This window comes from Taudactylus pleione, unplaced genomic scaffold (genome assembly GCF_031769625.1).
Source record: "Taudactylus pleione unplaced genomic scaffold, aTauple2 ptg000129l, whole genome shotgun sequence".
NCBI lineage: Eukaryota > Metazoa > Chordata > Amphibia > Anura > Myobatrachidae > Taudactylus > Taudactylus pleione.
Genome location: NW_028284531.1, coordinates 18,399,425 through 18,426,403, shown reverse-complemented (window position 1 = coordinate 18,426,403; position 26,979 = coordinate 18,399,425). Strand labels below are relative to the sequence as shown.

General features: G+C 46.5%; 1 protein-coding gene across 2 annotated transcripts in view; it reads left to right on the top strand.

Annotated features, from left to right (window-relative positions):
* SEMA4B (semaphorin 4B) overlaps positions 1 to 10,509 on the top strand; it is a 273,822-nt gene extending 263,313 nt beyond the window's left edge. For both annotated transcript variants that reach the window (XM_088472934.1, XM_088472935.1), the window contains 10 exons: positions 1,245 to 1,356; positions 1,447 to 1,563; positions 2,004 to 2,164; positions 2,513 to 2,694; positions 2,974 to 3,124; positions 3,742 to 3,952; positions 5,399 to 5,514; positions 6,496 to 6,668; positions 6,754 to 6,827; positions 7,247 to 10,509. In XM_088472934.1, coding sequence (XP_088329060.1) covers positions 1,245 to 1,356; positions 1,447 to 1,563; positions 2,004 to 2,164; positions 2,513 to 2,694; positions 2,974 to 3,124; positions 3,742 to 3,952; positions 5,399 to 5,514; positions 6,496 to 6,668; positions 6,754 to 6,827; positions 7,247 to 8,037 — 2,088 coding nt within the window. In that variant the 3' untranslated portion in view covers positions 8,038 to 10,509. The remainder of the gene's footprint in view (positions 1 to 1,244; positions 1,357 to 1,446; positions 1,564 to 2,003; positions 2,165 to 2,512; positions 2,695 to 2,973; positions 3,125 to 3,741; positions 3,953 to 5,398; positions 5,515 to 6,495; positions 6,669 to 6,753; positions 6,828 to 7,246) is intronic.
* The last annotated feature ends 16,470 nt before the right edge of the window (positions 10,510 to 26,979 follow it).

The window sequence follows — 26,979 nt, the reverse complement described above, 5'->3', positions numbered from 1 at the left end:
TGCAATGAGCAAGCTGTATATGAATGAGTAGCACAGTCAGTTTATTTCCTCACAATAACATCATTTTCTCTGGAAGCCTCTGGGATGTATTATTGAGTTTCCTAAAATGTTTTGTGTATGATGAGCTTTCACTGAGGGCAATTGGAGGATTTTGCAATGTTCCGTGAATGAAGAAGTGTATATATGTAGGCCATAGGCTGAAACTTGTATGTATATAGAATGATTAGTCTAGTGTTATTGTAGTGACTTAACTGTTCTATCGTATTATCATCTCAGTGTGTATATAACCCACAATTTGCAATCCATGTTCGTGCCACACCTTTTAGACCTATATATACATTACTGTTCACCTGTACACGTAAGACATTTAATACTCTTATTACAAGAAAAACAGTTTGTACAGGGTTAACCGACATTTCTATGCAGCAGCTGACAATGTGTCTGCTAGTGTACTGCATACCTTCCGATTATTAACTAGACCAATATTTATACACATGCCAACTGCTCCTGACTAAATCAATAAATAGGATTGTCTATACACAGATGTACTGGTACCCACGGGTGCCCATGCAAATATGTAATCATTGCAAACAGGCACACCAACAAATTCTGCCTGCCCGCCTCATTGTTTTCTGCAGTGAAAACAATCATAGCATTGTGCTAGAGCAGTGTTGGCTAACCTTGACACTCCAGCTGTTATGGACCTACATAATCCAGCATGCACTGCTACAGTTTTGCTATTAGGGCATGCTAAAACTGTGGCAGGGCATGCTGGGATATATAGTTCCACAACAGCTGGAGTGTCAAGGTTAGCCAACACTGTGCTAGAGGGAAGCATTACATGGACACCAACGTCTGTGCACACAGCCCAGTAATAATGGGGGGAAAATGGAAAAATGTATATGCAGAGTTTTTACCATCTCCACCATTTCCTGCTGGATCTAAAATCCCACCAGGTGCAGACTGGTTTTATGGGTGCAATTCCAAAATCCGGAAGGCAGACGTGCTTCAAGCTATGCTCTAGGCAGACAATTATCTTTGCTGAAAATGAAATGCTGTGCAGTTTTGACGTAAAACCAGAGCAAAATCTGTACAAAGAAAGGTCCAGAGAGGACTGTAGCATCGTGCAGTACTTGGTCATGGTCTGCTATCTATAGCTTTCTTGTGTACAGTAACAGTAAGCCTGCTCATGTGTGCACTCCTTACACGAAAAAAATAACATGGCTTTTCACTTTCAAATCTAGAAAATCCATGATTTTACTTTCGAAAGGGACTCCAATGGGAACATAACTTTGGAAGATGGAAAGTATAGAATTCCTTTTGATCCAGTATATAAGTCTCCCACGATCATGGTTGGTGAGTACCGCCACATGTACAACAATGTCTGTACATTATATATGTCTGCTTGTTGTTAATACTCATCCAATGATTTTATCTTGCTACCAGATGGGGACATGTATGGCGGCACGGTCACCACCTTCCAAGCAAATGATCCCATCATTTTCAAGAGTCAAGACAGCAAGATTTCTTTGAAGACTGAAAAATCCTCGAACTGGCTCCAAGGTTGGTCTTTGATTTCCTCCTTTGATAAGTCAAAACATACATTTTTAACATACAGTAGAGGACCATCTTTGCAGTGTATGAAACCTTCAAGTTGCACAAGTTTGACTTTAATGTTGAAACCATTTAAGACTTCCGCTGGAGCAGTGCATTCTTCATTAACAAGCATTCATTCCTTAGCTTATAAACCAGAACATTTTATAGAGTCTAGAAGGAACAGGCATTACTTTTTATTACATTCAAAGATAATTGCAATGAATTGATGTAGTTTCCTCTACGTAACAGACAGAGGAGGAGTGTTTTAGGATGGGTAGATTCTAGTATGCAAATAAGAGCATTGCTGGAGCATTAAACAGCCTGGGATGTGTATTTTTGTTGAGATTGTGATTAACTGTGCAGAGGACCTGCTATTAAACTTCTGACCTGATGCATTGTCATTGCAGACCCAGATTTTGTTGGCTTGGCTAATATACAAGAGAGTCTTCCCAAAGGGAACCCTGTGGGTGATGACGATAAAATATATTTCTTCTTCACGGAGACCGGGAATGAGTTAGGAAATTATTATGACAACCCTTTGGTTTCTCGTATTGCCCGAGTGTGCAAGGTGAGGAAAATTAGTTTTTCTCGGCCAGGGTGTTGCTGTCAGTGCTTAGAAATCTCTATGTCCTGTCAAAAATTGTATAAGAGGTGAAACAGAGTTTTACAAATTTTGCTTAATTCATGAATGTTAACCATTGCTTCCATTTAGTGCCAAATCCGGTAAAATGGGTATAAATTCCTTTTCAGTTTATTTGTGTTGTACGAATGTGAAAGTATATAAAGGATTTATTTTTATTTTATTTTTTTGTACCATCAATCGACATTATGTGGGAGACACGAATTTGTTTATACACCGTTAATTCCATGTCCGCTCTGTATCCTCTGTGACACCGTATTCTCCTTACTCTCCCAGGGTGACCTTGGTGGGGAACGTGTCCTACAGAAGAAGTGGACCACATTCCTGAAGGCAACACTTCTGTGTACTCGCCCAGAAGATGGTTTCCCCTTCAATGTGCTCAAGGACATGTTTGTGCTCACACCAGGGGAGGAACATTGGAAGAATACCATTTTCTATGGGGTCTTTACTTCCCAGTGGTACGTCATAGGTTATTCTTATTCATCCTATGTGTGGTGGTAAAATGACCGGTGCTGTGTCCTGGCCATAAACACTTTCTTTTAATCATTCACTGGAGATGTACACCAGCCGTTCTTTATTCCTTAATGGCAACTTGGCTTCACAAGCCTTCATCTTAATTAGATGAATTGAGATCATTAGAATTTAGTTGGCCTAAATTGAATTAGTGAAATGTAGGTGTGCTTTGGAAGTGTTGGTACATGAGTTATAGGGGGCCATTTCTCTTATGTTCTCTCCAGGAACAATGGAGGTGTGGGCAGCTCTGCCGTGTGTGTCTTCTCCATGAATGACGTGCAGAAGACCTTCAATGGCCTTTACAAGGAAGTGAACCGGGACACTCGGCAGTGGAGCACATATACCCATTCTATTCCAGAGCCGCGACCTGGAGCTGTAAGTATTGAAACTGACTGGAATCTCTGACTGAAATAAGCTGTTGTCTAACCTGGAAAAATGTAATCCTTCAGTGGCTGAGTACTACCTTGACTGTACCAAAATGTATTGTTGTTCTGCAAGCAGAAATTCATTCAAACCTACTGGCTTATGTCATGTATTCTAATGGTGCCTGATACATCTTTACAGCAGAATACAGAAATTCATGTATGGAGTCTTACATTGATGCAGTTAACGTGAGAGCAATTATGTGAGGCCAGACACAGGTTCTTTTTACTGTCCTCGCATTCAAGAAAAATGCTAAATGTCAGAGCATACTTGTCACTTTCTTGGGCAAACGTGTTAATACTGCCCTCTAGTGGAGAAAGTGTAGGAAATGTTTATCCAAAAAATTACTGTTAATTATATAGAATAGACATAAACCCAGCACCCCGCCAGCCTCTAGGACATGTAGTTCCACAGCATCCGGGTGAGCCCCATGTTGATCACCTATGACTGTGAATTAGGGGCTGCCACATCGAGCTTGCAATATATTTACTTATGAACTGATAACTGAATGTAGAATGTTCGTTATAAAAAGCTCTTCATTCAAGTGTTTTTTTTGTTTCTCCCCAAAGTGCATTACCAACAAAGCAAGGAACATGAAAATAAATTCCTCACTCCAAATGCCTGACCGCGTGTTAAACTTTATCAAAGATCATTTCCTGATGGACAGTCCTGTGCGGAGCCAACCATTGCTCCTGCAGACACAGATACGCTATGAGCAGATTAGTGTGCAGAGAGTCAGAGGCCTGAAGAATACATATGACGTCATGTTCTTGGGAACAGGTAATGGACTATAAAGTTGTACAGACCGCATGCTTTCCAAGTCCTATAGGTTACAGTACTGGTAGATGTTTCTAAAGATCTTCACAAATCGTTCATCAATTCCTGATGATCGTTATCGTTCATGTGCATGAACGATTTGTGAACGAAAGAACAAAACGACCAGAAACCATAGACCAACGATTTTCAAAGCAGTTGTTAATAAAAATGGGCTGAAATATTTGTCGTTGGTCGTTCTGGCTTTGAAAACGGCATGAACGATAACGATGTCCAATAACGACTAATTGACGGGCAAAAGAGGACGACGCAAACGACCGGCGGGATTGTGCATCGCTGGTCATTTAGGGCATTTTACTGCACGATTTGCGGACGATTTCCAAGCGATTGAGCGATAACGACGGACGTTATCGCTCAATCGCTAGGTTTAATCGCCTAGTGGATGGGCAGCGTAAGAGTCCTGATCATCAGATTGGTATATAATTATTATCACGTGTTGTTTAATATGTATTAAAGACCTTTAGTTGTTATCTCTGTAACCTTTCATCAACATTAATTTCCCACTTTCATATAATGTAATTCCTTAGCTGATGACATTGCTGCCAGCAGGAGGTTCTGATAGCGTGGAGCTAGGGACAGTGTGCCTGACGTTCTAACTCTTACTGGTAGCCTCTGTGTGTAGTAGTGAGATGTTTATATGGGTGGGTGGTGGGACAATGAGTATTAAATAATAAAGGGAGAAATAATGTGGCTCATGCGTAATGGAAGGAAGTGTGTATAGTATAGAGGCAAATGTTGGGGTCCAGCTGGACCAGGGTTTGCATGATGACACAAACCCAGGTAGCAATGTGCAGAAATAAAACAAGGGAAAGAAGGAGCCAGGGTGAACAATGTGTAAGGCTGGTGCTAAACACTTTCCAGGGAACTAGTTAGTGAGAGAATGATTCCTTTATTATAGGGCTTGTGTGACGGAGTACATGAAAATCCCATTGCTGGGAAAACGTCAGCCAAATCTCAATCAAAATGTTTCTGAAAACAACTGGTTCTGTCTCTGTCTGAAGGAAGTTTTTCATGCAAATATGTGAAACAAACTATATTAAAAACACTACAATGTATGCTGTAAATCACTGTGGACAATAAAAGTCGATACTAGTATATGTTTATATATATAACTTTGCTTTGTATGTTATTGAGTTGATCATTTTTACTGCTTCTACTCTTTATAGTAATAAGAATGTTTACCACTAAATTGTAGTTTTCTCTGTATAGAAGATTTACATTGATAAATATCTGTAATATTTTCTGGGGTTTGCTACAACGATGTATGTGCACGATGGTGCAGTAAGGCTGGCCTCATAGAGAGATCAGTTCCCCATGCGTATCACATACACTGTCAGATTACAGGGTTCTGAGAGATGATAGTGCTGCTAGTAATGTTGTCTTCACTTGCAGATGATGGGAGGCTGCACAAGGCTGTCCGTGTAAATAACAAAGTCCACATTATTGAAGAGATCAAATTGTTCCCAAGTGCTGACCCAGTCCAGGAGCTGCTTCTTGATCACAGCAAGGTAAGAGTGCATTGTGATATTAACCATTCAGGTGGCTGTACACAATAACCCTATATTCTTATACCAGAACTCGACATTTATAAGGCTATTCGGTACATTTTATTGTGGTCCGTTGACACTGACTGCACGCAGCTTTGCTCTGCCCCATCTCCCGAATGCTGCAGTTGGCCAGTGGTGCAGAACAGTGGAGATAGGAGAGACACTGGGACTGTCAGTGTGCAGTTCATTGTGTAGAGTTCACCAGGTCTGGGAAATGTGTAGTCTACAACTGGAGAACCACAAGTTTCAGTATACTCTGTCAGCCTCTTGTTGCAATAGTAGCACTAGTTTTACAACTGCTAGAGAGCCACTAATTGGCTGAGTCTGGTGTAGTATAGTGTAATGTCAGTATAAAGTAGTTTATAGTAGAATGGATAGTTTAATGCAGTGCAGAGTTGTGCACTATTATTAATATTAATATTATTATTATTATTATTATTATTAATAATAATTTTCCATTATATTTTAAATGTTTAAAAATCAGTAAAATTTTATAGGGTACCAACATCTGAATATTTGTTGCTCCTGCATTGCCTGTCTCTGAGCCTGCTGACTCTGATACTGGTATGCCTAGGAACAAAATAGCCCCCACCTTTGTTCAAAAGCTTATATAAAGTAGATTTAATTTGCTAAGCTCAGTAAAAATGTACATGTATGTTTGTAAATGTTATCAGTAACTAAGAAAGCTACTTTAAATACAAACTGAGTTTATAATGTAAGTAATTTGTTTTAGATTTTTATTTATAGTGCTTGAAAGATATAATCCTTTCTCTGGTCATCAAAATATTAAAGCTAGATGGTCTATTTACTTTTTGTCTAAATGCAGTTCACAATTCTGTCATTAATTAACAAATCAAATGGATTTTTCCAGCTTAATCTATAGGCACCCCCTATGGAGCAGTTAAGGGACATACATTTGACTGCTAATGTTGTCAATTACAGGGTCTAGTTTATGCCTCATCGCACTCCATGGTGACACAAGTTCCTGTCTCAAACTGCAGTATGCACAGCAGCTGTGGGGAGTGCATCCTGTCACGTGATCCCTACTGTGCATGGAACAGGAAAAGCTGTCGTAGTGTCCACCACCACCACCACACGCACGACCCAAGCTCCCAGTGAGTGTACTTTACTCAAACTGCTAACAAGCATTGGGGAAGGTGGCACATACAGCAGACTTATTGCTCTGTTCCTGTGTTTCAGACAGTGGCTCCAAGATATAGAAAATGCAAATACCGAACTTTGCCAGCAGGTTAACAGCACAGACCCAGCAAGTGGTAAGTCACATAACATCCTTTTAGTGCTGCTGTCCACCAGCCAAGCACTTATATATAATGCATATGCCATAGCACAGTACACAGCTGTGTATATAATACATTTGTATTTGATGCTACTACAAGTTTATACTTGCTGCATTATTACATGGCTTGTGGGAGCAGTGATTTTTTTTGTTTTGCTTGCAAACATTTAGTACCTGGGTGTGTGGTTGATGGCTGGGTGTGTGGTTGATGGCCAGCGCGCCAGGCATGACCCTTCAGTATGTTGTATACATCCCCTCTCTAAAATGTCCTCTATTATCGAATCACCTTAACAGGAACCATACCATTAACATAAATAGAATGCAAGAAAATATTGCATAATAAGTAATTATTAACTGATCAGTAATTCAGTGTATCTGTTTTTGTCTTCGCATTAGTGCCGGAGTGTAAGAAGATTGTGCTGAAAGCAAACAATGCTACTACTTTGCCATGCAACCTATTATCCAACCTAGCGTCTCGCCAGTGGCATCACAATGGGAGAATCATAGACTCCTCTTATTTTGTTTTGGAAATGGGAGATCTGATCCTAGTAAGTAGCCCAGAGAGGCTGGGAAGCTATGAATGCTGGTCAGTAGAAGAGAATTTCAAAAAGTTAATGGTCAAGTATTGTGTGGAGACAGAAGGTATCATAAAGGCAACAACCCAGAGGGCCGAAACGGAAATGGTCTTTCACCAAGTTAGCGCAATTGACAAGATTGAAAACTCTTCAAAATTTGTTTCCGCTTCTGGGAGTCACTCTGCAAAGCTACTAGGGAAATCTTACTGGAATGAATTTGTAATAATGTCCACTCTTTTTGGGGTGGTAGTGGTCATTCTAGTATTGTTCTTCTTGTTTAGACACCGGAAAGGAATGAAGTCTATATTGAAGCCAGTAGATCATCCCGACAAGCAAGCCAATAAGCCACGTAAAAATGGAAAACCCGCAGAAAGTTTACCTTTGAATGGAACGAGTGCTCCGGTCTCGCAAGCTGATCATAAAGGTTATCAGACTCTGAATGACAACTATATAATCAGCACTCCTGTTCATGATCCTTTATTTGCGAGTAAGCTCATATCGGAGTCTGAGAAAAGGCCTCTAAATGTAAAAGACACTCTTGTAGAGGTATCTCCAGCCTGCCCAAGACCCAGAGTAAGATTGGGGTCAGAAATAAGAGATTCTGTGGTATGAGACACGGAGAAATAAGATTAGCATTCCCGTACTTACAAACCACTAAGGGACCAGAAGAAACTACTCAACATGGCTTTGTGTTCCTTAAATATTTTGTATGTGTGCATGCAACTTGGATTATGAAGATGGTCAACATTTGATTGTCAACCCTGGCTACCTATAGCCATGGATAGCTTCTATGTGCAGAAAGTATAAAAGTGTACATTCTGGAAATAACACATCATCATCTGTTACAACCATCGTCATGGTGTCCAGACTCAGAAGAACAATTGTGTTTGGAATTGTGCATACACTTTTTTGCAAAGAAAGCACTTTTCCACTTCATCTGCCATCTGGTAAAGTGTGTAAGGACCATCTTTTACGTAGTTTGCACATGATGACTACAGATTTGGGATACTGATGGCGTCCCTGCACAAACGGTGCTCTTCAGTCTCTGCTATGGAGTGAGAGAGAAAGCAAGCACAAAACCAGTTCCTAAAATTCTTGGCGATACTGGGTAGAATATTAAGCATATTATGGTACAAGTGAAGATGTTGCAGATCAGGGATAAGACTTATACATGCCATTTCTGGTCAGAGACTTATGGACATGGTGTGTCGGCAACACATATTTCTAAAGACAAGCACAATTAGACTGCCACAAGGGTGTTTGGGGTTTAATTCATTCACTTACTTGCAGATGGTAATATTCTACACCACAACCACCAAACTGAAGTACAATGAACCTGTAACCTGTAATGTTGTCAGAGGATTGATCAGATAATTGCCATGTTGCCCAGAATACCGTCTCATGGATACTTCTATTGCATTTACTGCTGATGATCATTTATATTCAAAAACATTTTTCTTCTCAAACCATATTTTTTTATTCATATTTCTTTTTTTTTTTTTTTTTTTTTTTTTTTACTATGTTGTTTTCTTTAAAATAATGTGAAACCAGGAATTGGTGTTTATGATGCCTACAACCAGCTATAATCTGCCTAACGTGTAAGAGGTGTACCCAAGTGTATTTTTTAATTTATAAGTCAAATTATAAATTACAGCAACATAGCTTTTGGTTTTTGGAGCTGTAAATACTGTACATGGACTGTTTTTTTTTTCAGTTTTGTAATGGGATTTTTCTCTTCATTTGTTAAAGAATGTTTGTGTGTGTATATAAGATGTGTTCTGTTATATGAATTAATTTCCCCAGTATGTTTTCTAAACTCATTGTATATTGTTTCTACAAGCGGTTAGTGCAGAAAAGAAAGCCCTGTTCTGTGTATGTCAGATACTAGTCTGCATTTGCCTGTCACCTAGAGCTTTTCCAGTGCCTTCATATTATTGAGCCTACATCCTACACTCATTGCTACATCAGTCTCATATTGTATCCTGTAATAGTATGAAGAATGTTATGGAAAGTTGAGCATTACCACTCTGAGAATAGGAATATTGGTTGTGTAATGGCTGAAAGAAGACTTTGCCTACTACAAGTACAGAATCTACACAGTGTTAGCACCGTCATTGTGCACTTTGTTATACAGAAACACTGCTCAGCCTAATCTGCGGTGTACCAAATTTAGTTCTACCACTGCAAATATGTATCGTGTATTTGTTCAAGAATTCTCAGGATACCTGGGTGCAGGCTATCGACACTACTGCCATGTTAATGCACAAACAGGAAATTGTACTAATGATCAGGCAAAAATGCTCAGTGAGTCTGTTTTTTTGTTTTATTTGAGGGGGAGGGATAAGGCAAAGATGACTGTAAAGTAGTTACTTATTACAAAGCACCAATGTACAGCTGTGTAAGTGGGATACCACTATCTTCATTACTTCTAGACCTCAATGCAGGTCACCTCTTATTGGTGCATGTTTCTGGTCTCTTTCCCAGGAGTGCCTGTGCATCAAGTACAAGTAAAGCATTGTTGGAGGGAAATTTGTTTGTGTTTGAGAAAAACTACTGTAGAACAATCGGGGCATCTTGGAGTGAATGTACAGTATTAAATCATTTTCCTCTTATGTAAAACAATTCATCACACAACAAAAGTGAACTGTAGCTAAAACTAAAGGTACTTTGTGTATCTGACACAAATGTTCATATACTACCTGTTGTATAGATGTTAATTATCAGTTCTACAATGCTGTGAACCAGACAAAAGGGTTTAGTGTGCACTAGAAGGTGCCACTAAGCTCTGCTTGACAGGGACCTACCGGTACGACACGGAATATAGAGGACGACTAGGAACTCAGACACAAGCTTACCTGTGGTAGCAAGAAGACTGATTGTACCTTACCACAATGCATGCGTGACAATGCCCCATCTGTTGTAAATAATAATGTCCAGCTTTTCTGTGCCAAACCCCTTTTGTCAGTCTGTGGAGTAGCTGTGTCCTGTAGAGCAAAGTCTGCTGCCCCATTTTGATCTCCCTATATGTACATTGTTTTTTATTACAGCACTTTATTTTTAATAAAATGTGGAAAATTGGTGTTTCTATTTCTCAAAGTATTTGTGTATGTGAGGGGTATGTTATCTGTGTGTAATATATATATATATAACTACTGTTGGCCCGGGCTGCCTTCAGGGCCCGCTCCCTCGGATCGGAACAAGCTGCTGCTATGCTGCCCGCTCAGCTGTAACATTCACGCCTCCTCCCACTGGGGACATCCCAGAAGGGTAATCAGCACTGCAGCAGAGCCAGATTAAGGGGAGCTGGCATGTGTCCCCTCTCTCATGGGTCTCCCCAACTCCCCCCAGCCCCCCCCCCCGATTAAATGCCTCTTTTACTGACTGTCCCTGCCAGCTACAACCAGTGGCTTACAGAACAAGAGGAGAGGTGAAGCTAGAAGGGGCTATTCAGAGTAGAAGAGGCAGGGGGGTGGGCTAAACAACTGGGGACAGGCTGGACTAGCAGGAGAAGGGCCAGACAGGAGGTAAGGGCGGCTGCAATGCTGCATGGGATTATTAGGGTCAGGGTTACAGGGGAAGAGAGAGGGTTAGCTGTTGTGGAAGCTTAGAAAGGACAGCAGTAGGGGACTTACAGGAGGGTTACAGAGAGACTTACAGGGGTATTCAATATGGGAGCGATAACATCGTTTTTGCGTTAATATCGCACTTTTGACATCATTATCGCAGTTTTGACTTTTACACCGTATTCAATTTCAAAGACTTATCGCAGTTTTGAAAAGTCTTTGATAAAAAACGGGGATAACTTTTCACCACTGAATAGGTGTCGAAAAAAAAGTGCAGAATTGGGGTTTAGAGGTGCAGGCTTAAAAAAAATAGCCTGCACCCCTGGGAATGACATTTAAAAAAGAACTGTGTCAAAAAAAAGTTTTTTAAAAACATAGGGACACCCCAAAAAATTAATTTAAAAATTGGGGTGAAAAAAAAAAAATGAGAAAAAATTGTTAAACAATAGGGAAATCGGTTCAGGGCTATTCTGCAAGTATGCGGCAGGTGTTTTGAAGAATAGAATTATAGCGGCAGGTGCACAAATGCAGAATTTTTAAAAGCTTACTTTAGGGACATAAAAATATGCTAGTACCCATTTTCATGTACCCCAAATTTGATGGGACCACTTAAAAAAAAATGAAAAAAATCACCTAAGTGCTCTTCTGCATCACTTCTTCAATGTCGGGAAAAAAACACCTGCTGCAGCTTTTTAAAACCCCAACTTTCAATTAAAGGCTAAAACGGGGGTACCCATAGTGATCCCCCATGTTTTTACTACTTTAGGGGGGTCTTACAATTTTTTTAAGGAAAATTCGTAACTTTAGGCAAATCCAACTTCGGAGTTTCCCGTTTTCGTTAACTTTTATATTGAATACGGGGTTAAGCGGGAGCGCACCCGATACTTTAACGCAGGTAAAAACTCCGATATGAAACGTTAACTTCGACAGTGAAGTTAACGTTTCATATTGAAAACTTCACTGTCGAAGTTAACATTTGGGGTATTCAATATGAAACGTTAACTTCACTGTCGACGTTAACGTTTCATATCGGAGTTTTTACCTGCGTTAAAGTATCGGGCGCGCTCCCGCTTAACCCCCGTATTTTTTAAATGTCATTCCCAGGGGTGCAGGCTATTTTTTTTAAACCTGCACCCCTAAACCCCAATTCTGCACTGTTTTTCGACACCTATTCAATGGTGAAAAGTTGTCCCCGTTTTTTATCAAAGACTTTTCAAAACTGCGATAAGTCTTTGAAATTGAATACGGTGTAAAAGTAAAACCTGCGATTATGATGTCATACCTCTGATATTAATGCAAAAAATATGAGATATGGTAAGAACTTACCCTTGTTATCTCTATTTCTACGAAGTCCATAGGGTTCCACAGGATACCTTGGGGTATAGGTGTGACGTCAGTCGCAGGGCACCAAAGAGTTAAGCTTTCAGCCTCCCAGGATGCACTAGGTCCCCCTCCTATACCCCGCCCCCGAGCCAAGGCACCTCAGTTAGTTACCAAGCCATAGGCCGGAGGAGGAGAAGGAAGAGAGAGAACAAAGATCTGGACACATACAAGAATCACATTCTCACCAGAGGGAGACGGAAAACCGGTGACCAGAGCAAAGCCCATCTGCAGCACAGGTGCGACAGGGCGGGAGTCCTGTGGAACCCTATGGACTTCGTAGAAATAGAGATAACAAGGGTAAGTTCTTACCATATCTCATATTTTCTACTTCAGGGTCCATAGGGTATCCACAGGATACCTTGGGGATGTCCCAAAGCAGTATCCTTTAAGGGTGGGGACGCTCCTGTGCAGAAAGGAGAATCCGCCGCCCGAAGGAAGCATCCTGAGAGGCGAAGGTGTCAAACCTGTAATACCTCACGAAGGTATGGACAGAAGACCACGTAGCAGCCTTGCAGATCTGAACTGCCGAGGCACCACGTCGAGCTGCCCACGAAGGACCCACAGACCTAGTGGAATGAGCCTTCAGAGAAGGAGGGACCGGTAGGCCTTCATGAAGATAAGCTTCAGAAATAGCCATACGGATCCAGGCTGCCAAAGTTTGCTTTGAAGCAGGCCAACCCTTTTTACGGAAGCCAAAGAGGACAAACAAAGCGTCCGACTTCCTAAACGAAGAAGTGCGGTCAACATAAGTCCTTAAGGCCCGCACAACATCCAAAGAGGCCTCACCCACGGAAAGACCCGGTGAGTTAAAGGCCGGAACAACTATTTCCTCGTTAATATGAAACTGGGAAACAACTTTGGGAAGAAACTCGGGCCGAGTGCGGAGCACTGCCCTGTTCCCATAAAAAACCAAGAAAGGGGGTCTACAAGAAAGAGCCCCTAACTCAGAAACACGTCTGGCCGAAGCAATGGCCAGAAGGAAAACAGTCTTAGCTGTTAGCCATTTAAGATCCACTGAGCCCAGTGGTTCAAACGGCGGTCCTTGGAGAGCCCTCAGGACCACAGCCAAATCCCAAGGCGCCACAGGTGGAACAAAGGGCGGCTGAATGCGGAGAACACCCTGCATAAAGGTGCGCACATCCGGGATTGTAGCAATCCTACGGTGAAACCAGACAGGGCCGAAACCTGTACCTTCAAAGAAGCAAGGCGAAGCCCATGATCTAGTCCCGCTTGCAGGAAGGCGAGAATCCGAGACAGACGAAACTCCCGCGGTGCATAACCTCTCGGTCGACACCACTGGAAGAACGTATGCCACACGCGATGGTATATCCTCGCGGAAGACGGTTTCCGAGCTCGTAACATGGTACGCACCACAGAGCTGGAAAACCCCCGGGACCTCAGCATGGCCGTCTCAACAGCCACGCCGTCAAAGACAGCCGAGTTAGGTCCGGGTGAAGGCAAGGACCCTGAGACAGAAGGTCCGGTCGTAGCGGCAACCGCAGAGGAATGTCCACGGACAGACCCTGAAGGTCTGAGAACCAGTGCCGTCTGGGCCACGCGGGAGCTATCAACAGGAGCGTCCCTCCTTCCTGTTTGAATTTCCGGATTACCCGTGGAAGAAGGGAGACCGGAGGGAACAGGTATGCGAACCGGAACGTCCACCGGACGGACAGAGCATCCACCAGAGACGCCCCTTCGTCTCTTGTGCGAGACCCGTACACCGGCAACTTGTTGTTGTGCCGGGACGCCATGAGGTCGATTTCTGGAAGACCCCACCTGTCCACCAGTAGTTGAAAAACGTCCGGGTGCAGGGACCATTCCCCCGGATGAACGTCCTGGCGACTTAGAAAGTCCGCCTCCCAATTGAGCACTCCCGGGATGAAAACCGCTGATATGGCCGGAAGATTGCGCTCTGCCCAAACCAGGATCCGAGAGACCTCTACGAGAGCCGCCCGACTGCGAGTTCCTCCTTGCCTGTTTATGTAGGCCACGGTGGTAGCGTTGTCCGACTGGACCTGCACCGGGCGACCCTGGAGAAACCGCTGTGCCTGCTGGAGAGCATTGAAGACCGCACGGAGTTCCAAGATATTTATTGGAAGCTCCGCTTCTGTCGGCGTCCACCTGCCCTGGAACAAGTGTGGACCCGAAACTGCTCCCCAGCCCCGAAGACTGGCGTCCGTTGTCAACAGGACCCAATTTGGAACCCAGAACGGACGTCCCTTGTTGAGGTGGGTCGTCTGTAACCACCACGTAAGGGACAGGCGAACCTCCTGGGTGAGCACAATCGTCTGGGACTTCAGAGACTGAGTCAGCCCGTTCCACTTGGACAGGATCAGGTGCTGCAGAGGTCTGGAGTGAAACTGGGCGTATTCCACCATGTCGAACACCGACACCATGGAGCCCAGTAACCTCATCGCCGAGTGTAAGGACACCCGGCGGCTGTGCAGACAACTGCGCACCCTTGACTGTAAAGCAGAGATCTTGTCCTCCGTCACGAAGATCCTTTGCTGTCCCGAGTCCAATAAGGCTCCAAGATGCAGAATCCTCCGAGACGGGATTAGAGTGGACTTCTGCCAGTTGATTAGCCAGCCGTGCCGTTGCAGCAGTGCAATGGTCAGGTCCAAGTGGCGTAACAGGAGCTCTGGAGATCCTGCCACCAATAACAGGTCGTCCAAATACGGCAACATGCGGACTCCCTGCAGCCGCAGAGAAGCCGCCATGACCGCCATCACCTTGGTGAAAACACGTGGTGCTGTTGCCAGGCCAAAAGGTAACGCCCGAAACTGGAAGTGGTCGCTGCTGATTGCAAACCTGAGGAACTGTTGATGGCGCCAAAGAATAGGGACATGCAGGTAAGCGTCCTGTATGTCCAATGACACCAAGTAGTCCCCAGGTTCCAGCGCCAGAATGATGGACCGTAGGGTCTCCATCCGAAACTTCGGGACCCGCAAAGACTTGTTGAGTGCTTTGAGGTTGAGAATCGGACGATATGACCCATTGGGTTTCTGTACCAAAAATAGATTTGAATAGAAACCCTGGCCCCTCTGGGAGAATGGAACCGCCACTATAACTCCAGCCTGGAGCATAGTGTGCAATACCTTCCGCAGCTCCGTAGCCTTGTTCCGGTCTGATGGGAGACCCGTGGTGAAGAAGCGAGCCGGGGGTCTGTGCCGGAAGGAGAGGGCGTATCCGTGGGAAACCACCTCCAGAACCCAAGTGTCTGTCGTAGTAGTCGACCAACACTGGGCGAACTGTAGCAGGCGGCCTCCCACCCTGGGATCCCCCAAAGGGAGGCCCGGACCGTCAGGCCGCAGGCTTGCCATCTGGCTTGGGGGCCGGACGTCTGGTACTCCATGCCTGCTTCCGGGGCTTGACCGATTTCTTAGGGCCAGCCTGTCGAGGAAACGACTGTGGTTTGGGCCTGCCCTGGGCCCTAGATGACCGAAAGGACGATGGTCCCGAACCAGAAGGAGCAGCGGCCGACGGGAGACAGGCAGATTTGGCTGCCGCCAGCGTGGCCACAATCTTATCCAGATCCGGACCGAAGAGAACTTCTCCGGTAAACGGGAACGCTTCCAGACCTTTCTTGGAATCTGCGTCCGCCTTCCAGGATCGCAGCCACAAGGTGCGACGAGCAGCTACCGCTGCTGAAGAAATTCTAGACACCAGAGTACTAATGTCTAGAGCCGCCTCGTTGATGTAGGTGGCCGAATCACGGAGATTGCCAATCAACTCCGCCTGATCGGCCGGACAGTCGGATTCAAAAGAAGCCTCTAATGAATCCGCCCAGCGCTCCATCGCTCTGGCAACCCAGCAAATGGCCATAGCCGGCCGTGCTGCCCCCCCTGCAAGGGAATAAGCGGACTTCAGGCAGATTTCTACCTTGCGGTCCGTAGCATCCTTAAGGGAGGACATGGATGGCATCGGCAATGTGGCACTACGGACAAGACGGGTCACGTGAGAATCCACCTGTGGAGGGGATTCCCACTTCGCAAAATAATTATCCGCGAACGGATAAGCCACCGCCAGGTGTCTCTGCGGCTGGTATCTTTTGCCAGGTTGTTTCCACGCCTCCTCTAAATGGTCCACCAACTGACCCGAAAGAGGAAAGACTGTGGCATCGCCCTTCACATCTTTGAAAAAGGCATACTTAGATTTAGCCGCTGGGGGAACTTCGTCCTCAATCACCAAGGCTGTGCGGACCGCCCGAATAAGTCCAGGAATATATACTTTGGACTTAGCATCAGCGTCCTTAGTATGGAGAGGTTCCTGATCGTAAGGATCTAGAATCTCCCCATCATCAGACGTCCCTTCGTCATCCTCATAAGGAGCGGACAGAGACGCCACCGGCCTTTTATGAGACCGCATCACAGACTCCCCTTGCAACACATCCGACAAGTGCTGTACAGAACTCGTCAGGGAGTTAACCCACGCTGGCTCCTGAGAACCCGGGAGCGGGGAAATAGGGAGACTGTGGGGTACCACCAATTGTCGTGGGAACCCCTGCATGGGTGACGACACCACAGACTGCTGGGACAAACCCATCGGAGTAAACGCGGGCTGCGGAGCTAACTGGCCCACTAAAGCTGTTAACGCCTGAGCGAAACAAGCCCAGGGCGGCTCCTGTACCGGTGCTGTAACCGTAATAGGCCGCGCCATGGACAAACACTGCCGGCAAAGGCCCTCCGCGCTACCCTCCCCCTCCGCTAACGGTACTTTGCACGTGGTACACTGTAGCCGGAGGGGAAAATCACTTTCAGACATGATGGCACCACGTATGTGACCTCTCTCACCAATTAAGTATTAAATAGGCGAGAGACCACCCTGCAGCACCGCACCGCAAGGGCTTTAGCAGAAAGAACAGGGACAGTAATAAAGCTGACAGTTTAGAGAGAAAAGATTACAGGCAGCAGCGCTAGCACAGTCACATACAATGCAGAAAAATAACAATTCCTGCACTAACAGCGCTGATCACTCAACTACACAGACACAGGGCCTGGTAGGACACAGCGCTGCATACACAGACCTGACCACAGCGGAGGAGAGGTATGCGGGGGGACCCAGACCACGATGCTTCCTTCCAGCGCTTCCAGCAGCGTTCACCATGCGTTCTGGAGAAGATGGCCGCCGAGGAGCAGAGAGGAGGCTGGCCTGGGGGAGGAGCGCTGCCACAGGACCAGTCGGCAGCATGCAGAGAGGGCTGTGTGCAGCGGGGGAGGCGCCGGCTGTGAGACAGGGAAGGCGCGCTCCCCTGGCATGCATTTAACCCCTGGGACGCCGCAGCGCTACCGCTCTGCTGCGGTCCGCTGTCCCAGGGGGTAGTGGAAGCGCAGGTTGGTCGCCTGGCTCCACGCTGCAGCCAGTCCCCAGGGAGCCCCCTGCCTGGGGACTTAGGACCATGTGATCAGCGGGGACCCACCGCGGGACCCCGCTGCTTACCTCTGTCCCCCTTGAATCCGGCCATGGTCCGGAGCATCTGGGGTCACCGCTAGCTGTGACCCCAGACGCCCACCAGCATCCCCGGATCAGTACCGGCGTTCTGGTACCGGCGGGGTGTAGGGAAGACAGCATGGACGTCAGGACTGACTGTCCATGCTGTTCATCCAGTTGTGCAGCCACAGCTGCATGAAGAATAAGCTTCAGGGGCTCTTCTAGCCCCCACTCCAACAGGTGCACCCGACTCCGGCCGGGCACCAAACTAAACTGAGGTGCCTTGGCTCGGGGGCGGGGTATAGGAGGGGGACCTAGTGCATCCTGGGAGGCTGAAAGCTTAACTCTTTGGTGCCCTGCGACTGACGTCACACCTATACCCCAAGGTATCCTGTGGATACCCTATGGACCCTGAAGTAGAAACTATGTTTTCGCTCCCATATTGAATACCCCTGTTAGCTGGGAAGGGTGGAGGTTAGCAGCAGAGGGGGGGGGGGGGGGGGGTGGTTACAGACAGAAAACCAGAGAGATATAGCTGATGGGGGTGGGAGCAATGAGGAGGGAAAAAAAGCAGGAAGTAAAGGATGGAGGAGACTGCACATGTGACAAAAGAGATCTGAGGAGAACAACGCTGTTTGGATGGGAGAGAGGCTAATAATATAATACACAAAAGGACTGGCACAGAATATCACATGGGGCTCTTTCCCAGTATTTAGTACTCTGGCTGATGTACCCTTTTTTTTTTTTTTATTTATTTTTTTACCCGGGTAGACTTTAGATATTTACCATTTCCATCTCACCACTCCAGTAACACATTATTCCTTCACCTCTATAGTAATGCATTCCCTCCTTCACTGCTATAGTAAGATATTACCCTTTCTCACCTGTGTACTAACACATTCCACTCCCTCACCTCTGTATACTAACACATTACCCTCACTCACCCCTGTGGTAACAGTAACAATATTCCCTTCCCTCACCTGCATGGTAACCCATTCCCCTCCCTCACTATTCAAATAGGGGAGCCACACCAACTGCCAGTGATGTTTGGCAGCACTTAGGGGTCTATTTACTATTCAGTGTTAGGAGCTGATTGGCTGGCACCTTATCACTTTTCACTCTGTCTCCTAACACTGCTTAGTAAATAGACCCCTTGGGGTGACATTTGGTGTATGAACACTAAACTGAGCTACAGCCACAATGAGACAGTCAGACAGGACACTGCACAGGGCAGGGTTGCCTACCTTTAATATTCTCTTACCCGGGAGAAGCCCGGGTAAGAGAAGCAGCAGGGGGCCGACGGGGGCGGGGCTTGACGATTCGCGTCATTAAGCCCTGCCCCCTCGCGGTAAAATTGCCGCGATTGGGCACAATTTACATAGGGGGCGGGGCCAAATACTGTGATTCATGCAGAATCACAGTTTAAGCCCCACCCCCTTCACGGAGACCCGCGATTGCTGCGGGAATTCTAATTCTGCCCACTTCACTAGGAAGTGGGCAGAATGCGGGAGAAATGCCTACCCTTCCGGGGGTGCGGGGGGTTACCCGAAAAATCGGGAGCCTCCCGCGAAAACCGGGAGGGTAGGCATGTATGGCACAGGGGGAGGAAACATTTTAGCCCTTTTCACCCCCTTACGAGTTGAATTTAGAAAAATCCCTTCTTAGTGGGTACCTAAATCATAGAAGGAATATACTCCCCGATTTTCATGTTTCTAGGTCCAGGGGTTTGGGTTGGGCGTTGATGAGTCAGTCAGGCAGGACATTTGCTTATATACACTATGTCAGGCCTGGCCAACCTGTGGCTCACCAGCTGTTGTGAAACTACAAGTCCCAGCATGCCCAGCAACTGTTTTACCATTCCCTAATAAACCTGTGGCAGGGCATGCTGGGACTTGTAGTTTCATAACATCTGGAGAGCCACAGGTTGGCCAGGACTGCATACCTCCCAGCATGACCCTCTCCAGGAGGCAGGGGCGGATTGGGATGGAAAACCAGCCCGGGAAATTTCTGGAAGCAGCCAGGGGAAGTTGGAAAACTCCTTCTTAGACCTGATTCTGAGTCGGAGGCAGTCGTGCTGATCCTTGTGTGTTTTGCTGCAGTGGCGTCTGCGACTTTATGCTAGTGCTGCTACAAAGCCCTTCCCTGTTTGTCATCTGTGTGTCTGAAGGTGCAAGGACTGAGACGCCCACTGTCAGTGTGTAAAGATGCTGTAATTATGATTTGTGCATATTTATACGCCACAATAGTTTGCACCAATAAACTTGCATCAGCCCTATGCTAGATGCAGATCATCTGTCTTCATATGGTCTCTAATTTGAGTGATCCGGTGTCTTTGTACGCAACCACTTTCAGCAATACAGCCATGTCACTCAAATAATGCCCATACTATGCTACATCTGCATCCGAACGGACCCCGATAATTAACATTCCAATTAGCCGCAGACGCTGGAGCAACGCATCATTGCTCTGGTGCCGAGACAGCTGATGCGAAAATCAGCTGTCTCTGCGAACGGCTTCACTGCTCCTTTCTTAGCAGTGACACTAGTGCACATGTGTGACCTACATGTGAACAGGAGCCCCGACGTCCGGCGGAGCTCTGATTCAGTAGAGGATGGGAATGCAATCGCAACTGCAGTCTCTCATGGATCACAGTTGCTAAAATTTGCTAATGTCTTCCAAAGCACAGCCGATCATAGGAAAGCCCACTGCTGTCTTCTCATATCCACCCAACGATGTGCAACATCGTAATCATTGGTACCATCATCGCATATCGGCCAAACATTCAGCAAGAAGTCTGCCAACCCGAAAACACTGTAGCTGTCCTGACATGCAGAGAGCTCTCATACTTTGAATGCAATCTCTATGGCTAATTTATGCATGTTGTCTGGGTCCTCAGACTCCTCATTAATCCGGTTTTAGTCACCTGTAGGAGGGGGACCTTGTGTGATATCAGGGCCGGGTTAGACCAAGTAGAGCCCAGCGTGAAAATTCCTTTTGGTGCCCCACTTAAAAGGACAAAAAAAATCAATACTGTATTTGTGTGTACTAAATAAAAACTCACCTTACCTATATGGTGGTTTCTCAGCAATGGGGAATCTCTCTGAAGAAATTGATCCTCCGTGGGCAGACAATGGCCCTCATTCAGAGCCACTCGCTAGCGGCCGTACGCTCGTTCCGAGCGATGTTCGCACATCTGCGCATGCGTACGGTTTTTAGTATGCATGCGCGAACCAGTCAGTGTGGCCGAAAATCGTTTGTACGCTATATAGCGAGTGCCTGCTATTTTGAGTGACAGAATGAGGCGTATGTGGGTGGTAACAGGGGAAGGTGTTTGAAAACGGGGGAGTGGATTTCGAACGCAGGCGTGCTTAAAGGTCAAAACGGGCGTTTTAAGGGAGTGCATAATTAATACAGCAGCGTCATTGACCACGTCACTTGTTTTTTTTTAACTTAGAACTGCTCGCAAAATAGCGGTTGAAAAAACCAACCACAAGAATAGCGAGCAGTTCATACGCTGTACGATGTACTCGATTAATCTAATAAATAGCGGACATGACGTATGGTGCGAGCGGCCAGGGGGCGTTTTTATCAAATAAACGAGCATATGTTTTGCTCGCTCGTTCAGACTTAGAGGTGGGAACAGACTGCAATTTGCGAACGGATCATTTGAATAGCCACCCCTTGTTTTTGAACGAACGACCGCAAATAGCGAACGGCTCTGAATCAGGCCCAATGTCCTCAATCAGTAGTCACTATTCACGTTGAAGATCACATGGTCCGGAGGATGCCTGTTTGTGTAGGAATATAACCAATGTCATCATCGTACAACAGAAGTTCAACCAGAAATGTGCCCCTCCAGGCCCTGTCATCCTGTCTCTCTTCCAGGCTCCTGACATTCCAGCCCCATGTCCCTTCCAGCCCCACAACATTCCGGCCTCCTGTCTCCCCTCCAGGCCCAGTCATCTTGTCTCCCCTCCAGGCTCCTGTCATTCCAGCCTCCAGCCCTGTGTCCCTTCCAGCCCCACAACATTCCGGCCTCCTGTCTCCCCTCCAGGCTCCTGTCATTCCAGCCTCCAGCCCCGAGTAACCTCAACAACCAACCAGCTCCCCGGCCCCCTCCAACTTACCTTCATTTCGGCAGCTGGACTGCTCTTTTTCTTTGAGTTTGGCGTCCTGCTGCTCCAACCACGGCAGCCAGTGTGCTCTGCCTGCTCCTCAGGCTCTTCCTCTTCCTGAGCACTTCTCCCTGTAGAGAGCCGTCTGGATATAGGGGGCGTGGCCTAATCGCAGGGTCCGTGGCCACGCCCCCTTATGGGGGAAAAACTTTTTTTTTCTTCTTTTTTTCAGTTGTGTGACGGGGGGCGATTGCCTGGATCGCTCCCCCTTGGATCAGCCACTGGGTGAGGAGGAGACGCAGAGGAGGCACAGCCACAGGCCCAGGAGGCAGAAACAGGAAGAGGACAGCTGCTCCATTCAGTCCACTTAGAGCCCGGCGTAGTTTGGCTGGTCCCTGGGGAGGGGCCAGCCAGTGTAAACCAATGTCTGACCGGCCGGCCCCTGTCCCCGATATGGCTGCTGCTGGGACATTCGCTTTGTGGGAGGCCGCCCACGGCACACAGGCAACGCGGCTGCCTGTCAGCACCGTTGTTCACCGCGGCTCCGGCTTGAGCTTCTGTGCATTTGCAGAAGCTCTTATCAAAGCAGCCAGCTGCAGTTACAATCCTCGGCCAGGCATAGGGGAAGGGAGCGCAACGGCACAGCCACTGAGGGGAGCGTGGGGCCCGGCTCAGCGGGAAATGGCCCGGCGTCCCGGTGGGCGTCCGCCCCTGCCAGAAGGGACACAATGCTCTGGTCCTGGACTTCCCTGGTAAGAGGTGGGGCTGCAGCGCAGTCCAAATTTCAAATAGGGGAGTCACACCAACAGTCATTTCACACACTGCCAAACATCACTGGCTGGGACTCACTGGCAGTTGGTGTAGCTCCCCTATTTGAATTTCGGACTGTACTGCAGCCCCACCTCTGGAGCCTCCACCAATCATAAATCACCAGGGAAGTCCAGGACCAGACCATTTTGTCCCTCCTGGAGAGGGTCATGTTGGGAGATATGAGGACTGCACTATATGAACAAAAGTATTTGGCCACTCCTGTTCATTATTGAATTGAGGTGTTTCAATCAAACCCGTTGCCATAAAATCAAGCACATAGCCATGCAGTCTCCATTTGCAAACATTTGTGGTACAAAATGGTCGTTCTGAAGAGCTTAGTGACTTCACGCGTGGTACTGTGATAGGATGCCACCTTTGCAATAAGACGGTTTGTGAAATTTCATCCCTGCTGGATATTCCACGGTCAACTGTAAGTGATATTATTAGAAAGTGGAAGCGTTTAGGAACAACAGCAACTCAGCCACGAAGCGGAAGACCACGTAAAATCACAGAGCGGGGTCAACAACTGCTAAGGGCACGCTGGGAAATGAATTCACTGTCGTGATGCCTTCCTATTGAGGAATATATACAAAGTAGTTGTGTAACATATAGTTACCTGGAACCAGGTCCATCCTTCTGTTATCCACATACCGGTAAAAGATGTAATATTAACCATGTGCTATCATGCACTTCCAAATATGTGATATATCTTTTAAAGTGTCCTTGTGGTTTAAGCTATGAGGGGCATACCACAAGGATGTTCAAGGAACGTATGGCCATTTAGAGTTCCTCCATTAAACTAGCACTGCAAGGAATTTGGAACAGCCGGTTGCTAGACATTTTAAAATAGCAAATCATCAAATGTCAAGCCTTCATTATAAAATAATCGACCATGTACAGTACCACCATTCTAGGACGTGACCGAGCAAATAAACTACGATTGGAATCAAAATGAATTTCTATTTTAGACACTACACATCCAAGGGGCTTGAATGATAAGATAGCATGGTCGGCTTTTATTTAATATGTATCAAGTACTAGTGTTAAAGGTCCCCTTGTTTTAGATAAAGTATATCATGACTAAAACAGGATTTTGGTGCTTACCGTTAAATCCCTTTCTCCGATTCCACAGGGGACACTGGAGTCTCAGTACAGTGGGGTATAGATGTGGGACAATGGGAGCTGGTACTTTAATAAATTTGAATAGTAGCTAGCTCCTCCCCCTCTATACCCCCTACAGGTCAGTCTAAATAAACTGTGCCCGATGAGAGCTGGAATATAATAACAGAGGAGAAGAGAAGCTAGAACATACATAAACAACAAGCAAATATGCAAACAAATCAAGCAGACCTTGAAGAAAAAACTGACTGTCCAAACCTGGCAGAACAATAACAAATGCAGGTGGAACAGCGCCGGGTGGGCGTCCAGTGTCTCCTGTGGAATCGGAGAAAGGGATTTAACGGTAAGTACCAAAATCCTGTTTTCTCCTTCATCCTCTAGGGGACACTGGAGTCTTAGTACAGTGGGGACGTCCCAGAGCACACATCCCGGGTGGGAGAGCGTTGAGAACCCTGCAAAATAGCACGGCCATACTGTGAAGCAGAAGCCGCAACCGTGTCAAAATGGTAAAAGTTTGTAAAAGTATGCCAGCCCGACCAAGTGGCCGCTCGACAAAGCTGGGTCAGGGAAACCGCTCAGGCAGCCGCCCACGAAGAACCCACCGAGCACGTAGAATGCGCTGTGATTGAAGTAGGTGGTTGCTTTGATGCAGCCAGATAGGCTTGTCTGATTGTCAGACGAATCCATCTAGAAATAGAAGCCGGCCAGCCTGGCCGCACCATATCATATCGAACAAACAGCGTATCCGAATTCCGGAGGGATGCTGTCCTATCAACATAAATCCGAAGAGCCCGGACAACATCTAGGGATCTGGAAGCCGAAGAATCCTCTTTAAACACCGGAACTACGATTGGTTGGTTTATGTGAAACGCTGACACTACCTTAGGCAAAAAGGATAACTGGGGACATAGCTCAGCCCTATCCTCATGAAAAATGAGGTAAGGCGGATGACAAGAAAGCACCCCTAGCAGAGGCGAGCGCCAACAGGAGAACCACTTTCCATGATAAAAATTTTAATTCCACTTTTTCTAAAGGTTCAAATAGGGAAGATTGGAGAAAAGAGAGGGCCACATCCCATGGTGCTGTAGGAGGTACAAACGAAGGTTGTAATCTGACAACCCCTTGCAGAAAAGTCTGGACATCCGGTAATAATGCTAGTCGCTTCTGAAAGAAGATCGACAAAGCCGATACTTGCACTTTTAAAGATCCCAGACGAAGACCTGCTGCTAAACCAGCCTGTAGAAAAAGAAGCAGCCTGGCTAAGTTGAATTCTGACGGTGGCGCACCCTTGCGTTCACACCAAACGACATATGCCTTCCATATGTGATGATAGTGCTTAGAGGTAACTTCCTTTCTAGCCTTTTACATAGTAAGAATCACCCTGGAAGGGATACCCTTCTTTCTTAAGCTAGCCCTTTCAACAGCCATGCCGTCAAACGAAACCGCTTTAAGTTCTGATAAATAAACAGACCCTGTTGCAGCAGATCTTACAGAGGAAGAGGCCACGGGTCGTCTATCAGTAGAAGACGTAGGTTGGAAAAGCCACCAACAGAACCTTTACCCCGTCTCGTTTGATTCTTTGCAGCAGACGAGGAAGGAGTGGGAGTGGTGGAAACAGGTAGACAAACTGAAGCCGCCAAGGAGCTGTTAGAGCATCTACCACCACTGCCTGTGGATCTCTTGTCCTGGAGCAGTAACATGGCAGTTGATGGTTCAGTCTCAACGCCATAAGATCTACCTGAGGGAGACCCCAACGCTGAATCAGTTGTTGGAAGACCTGTGGATTGAGCATCCACTCTCCCGGATGAATGTCCTGTCGACTGAGGTAATCGGCCTCACAATTTTCTACCTCTGGTATGAAAACTGCTGATATCGCTACCGCATATTCCTTTGCCCAGAGAAGAATACAGCTTACCTCCCTCATGGTGGACCGACTCTTGGTACCGCCCTGTTGTTGGATTGCACTCTGATGGCCTGGCCCTTCAACAGAGGATGTGCCACTTGAAGAGCATAGAACACGCCCCTTAGCTCCAGAATGTTTATGGGCAGTACTGCCTCCAGCCGAGTCCAGCGGCCCTGAAAGTGTCTTCCCTGAGTCACTGCCCCCCATCCTCTCAGACTGGCGTCTGTGGTGAGGAGAATCCATTCCCACAGTGCAAACCTCTTGCCTGCCAAAAGGTGAGAAGAATTCAGCCACCAAAGGAGAGATGTGCGAGTCCTGGGTGACAGTTGAACTCGCTGGTGAAGGAAGAGGTGGGACCCTGACCACAGAGAGGAGGTCCAGTTGGAATGGACGGGCATGGAACCTCCCGTATTGGATGGACTCAAAACATGCAACCATCTTTCCCAGAAGGCGAATACACAGGTGCACTGATACCCAGCGATGACGCAGTATCAATCGCACCATGTGTTGGATGGAGGTGACTTTATCCTGCGGAAGAAATACCTCCGCTGCGTCCAAAATCATCCCTAGGAAAGGCAGACGTGGTGTAGGCTGCAGATGAGATTTTTGGTCATTCAGGATCCATCCGTGTTGCAACAGCAGACTCTGTGTTACCTGGATGTCCTGCAGTAATTGAGAGACTGACGGAGCCTTGAGGAGTAGGTCATCCAAGTAAGGGATGATAGTAACCCCTTGTATCCGAAAGAAGGGCCATCATTACTGCCATGACCTTCGTGAACACTCTTGGTGCTGAAGAAAGACCGAAAGGTAAGGCCTGGAATTGAAAATGAGAGGCCCGCACTGCGAACCGAAGGAATGCCTGATGAGGGGGCCAAATGGGAATGTGGAGATAAAGGATGCTTATGTCTAAGGATATGAGAAACTCGCCCCTGTCTAGCCCTGCAATGACGGATTGCAGGGACTACATCTTGAACTTGAAACATCTCAATCCTTATTTGCGGAAGTTCAGAATAGGTCTCACCGAGCCGTCTGGCTTGGAAACAACAAACCAGCTGGAATAAAAACCCTGACCCTGCTGGTGGATAGGGACATGCACTATTACTCGAGAAGACAGTAGCTTTTGTATTGCCTCCTGTATAACAACCCATTTGTCCGCAGATGCCGGCAAACCGGTTGTGAAAAAATGAGGAGTTTGGATCTGAAAATCCAGCTTCAGCCCCTGGATAATGAT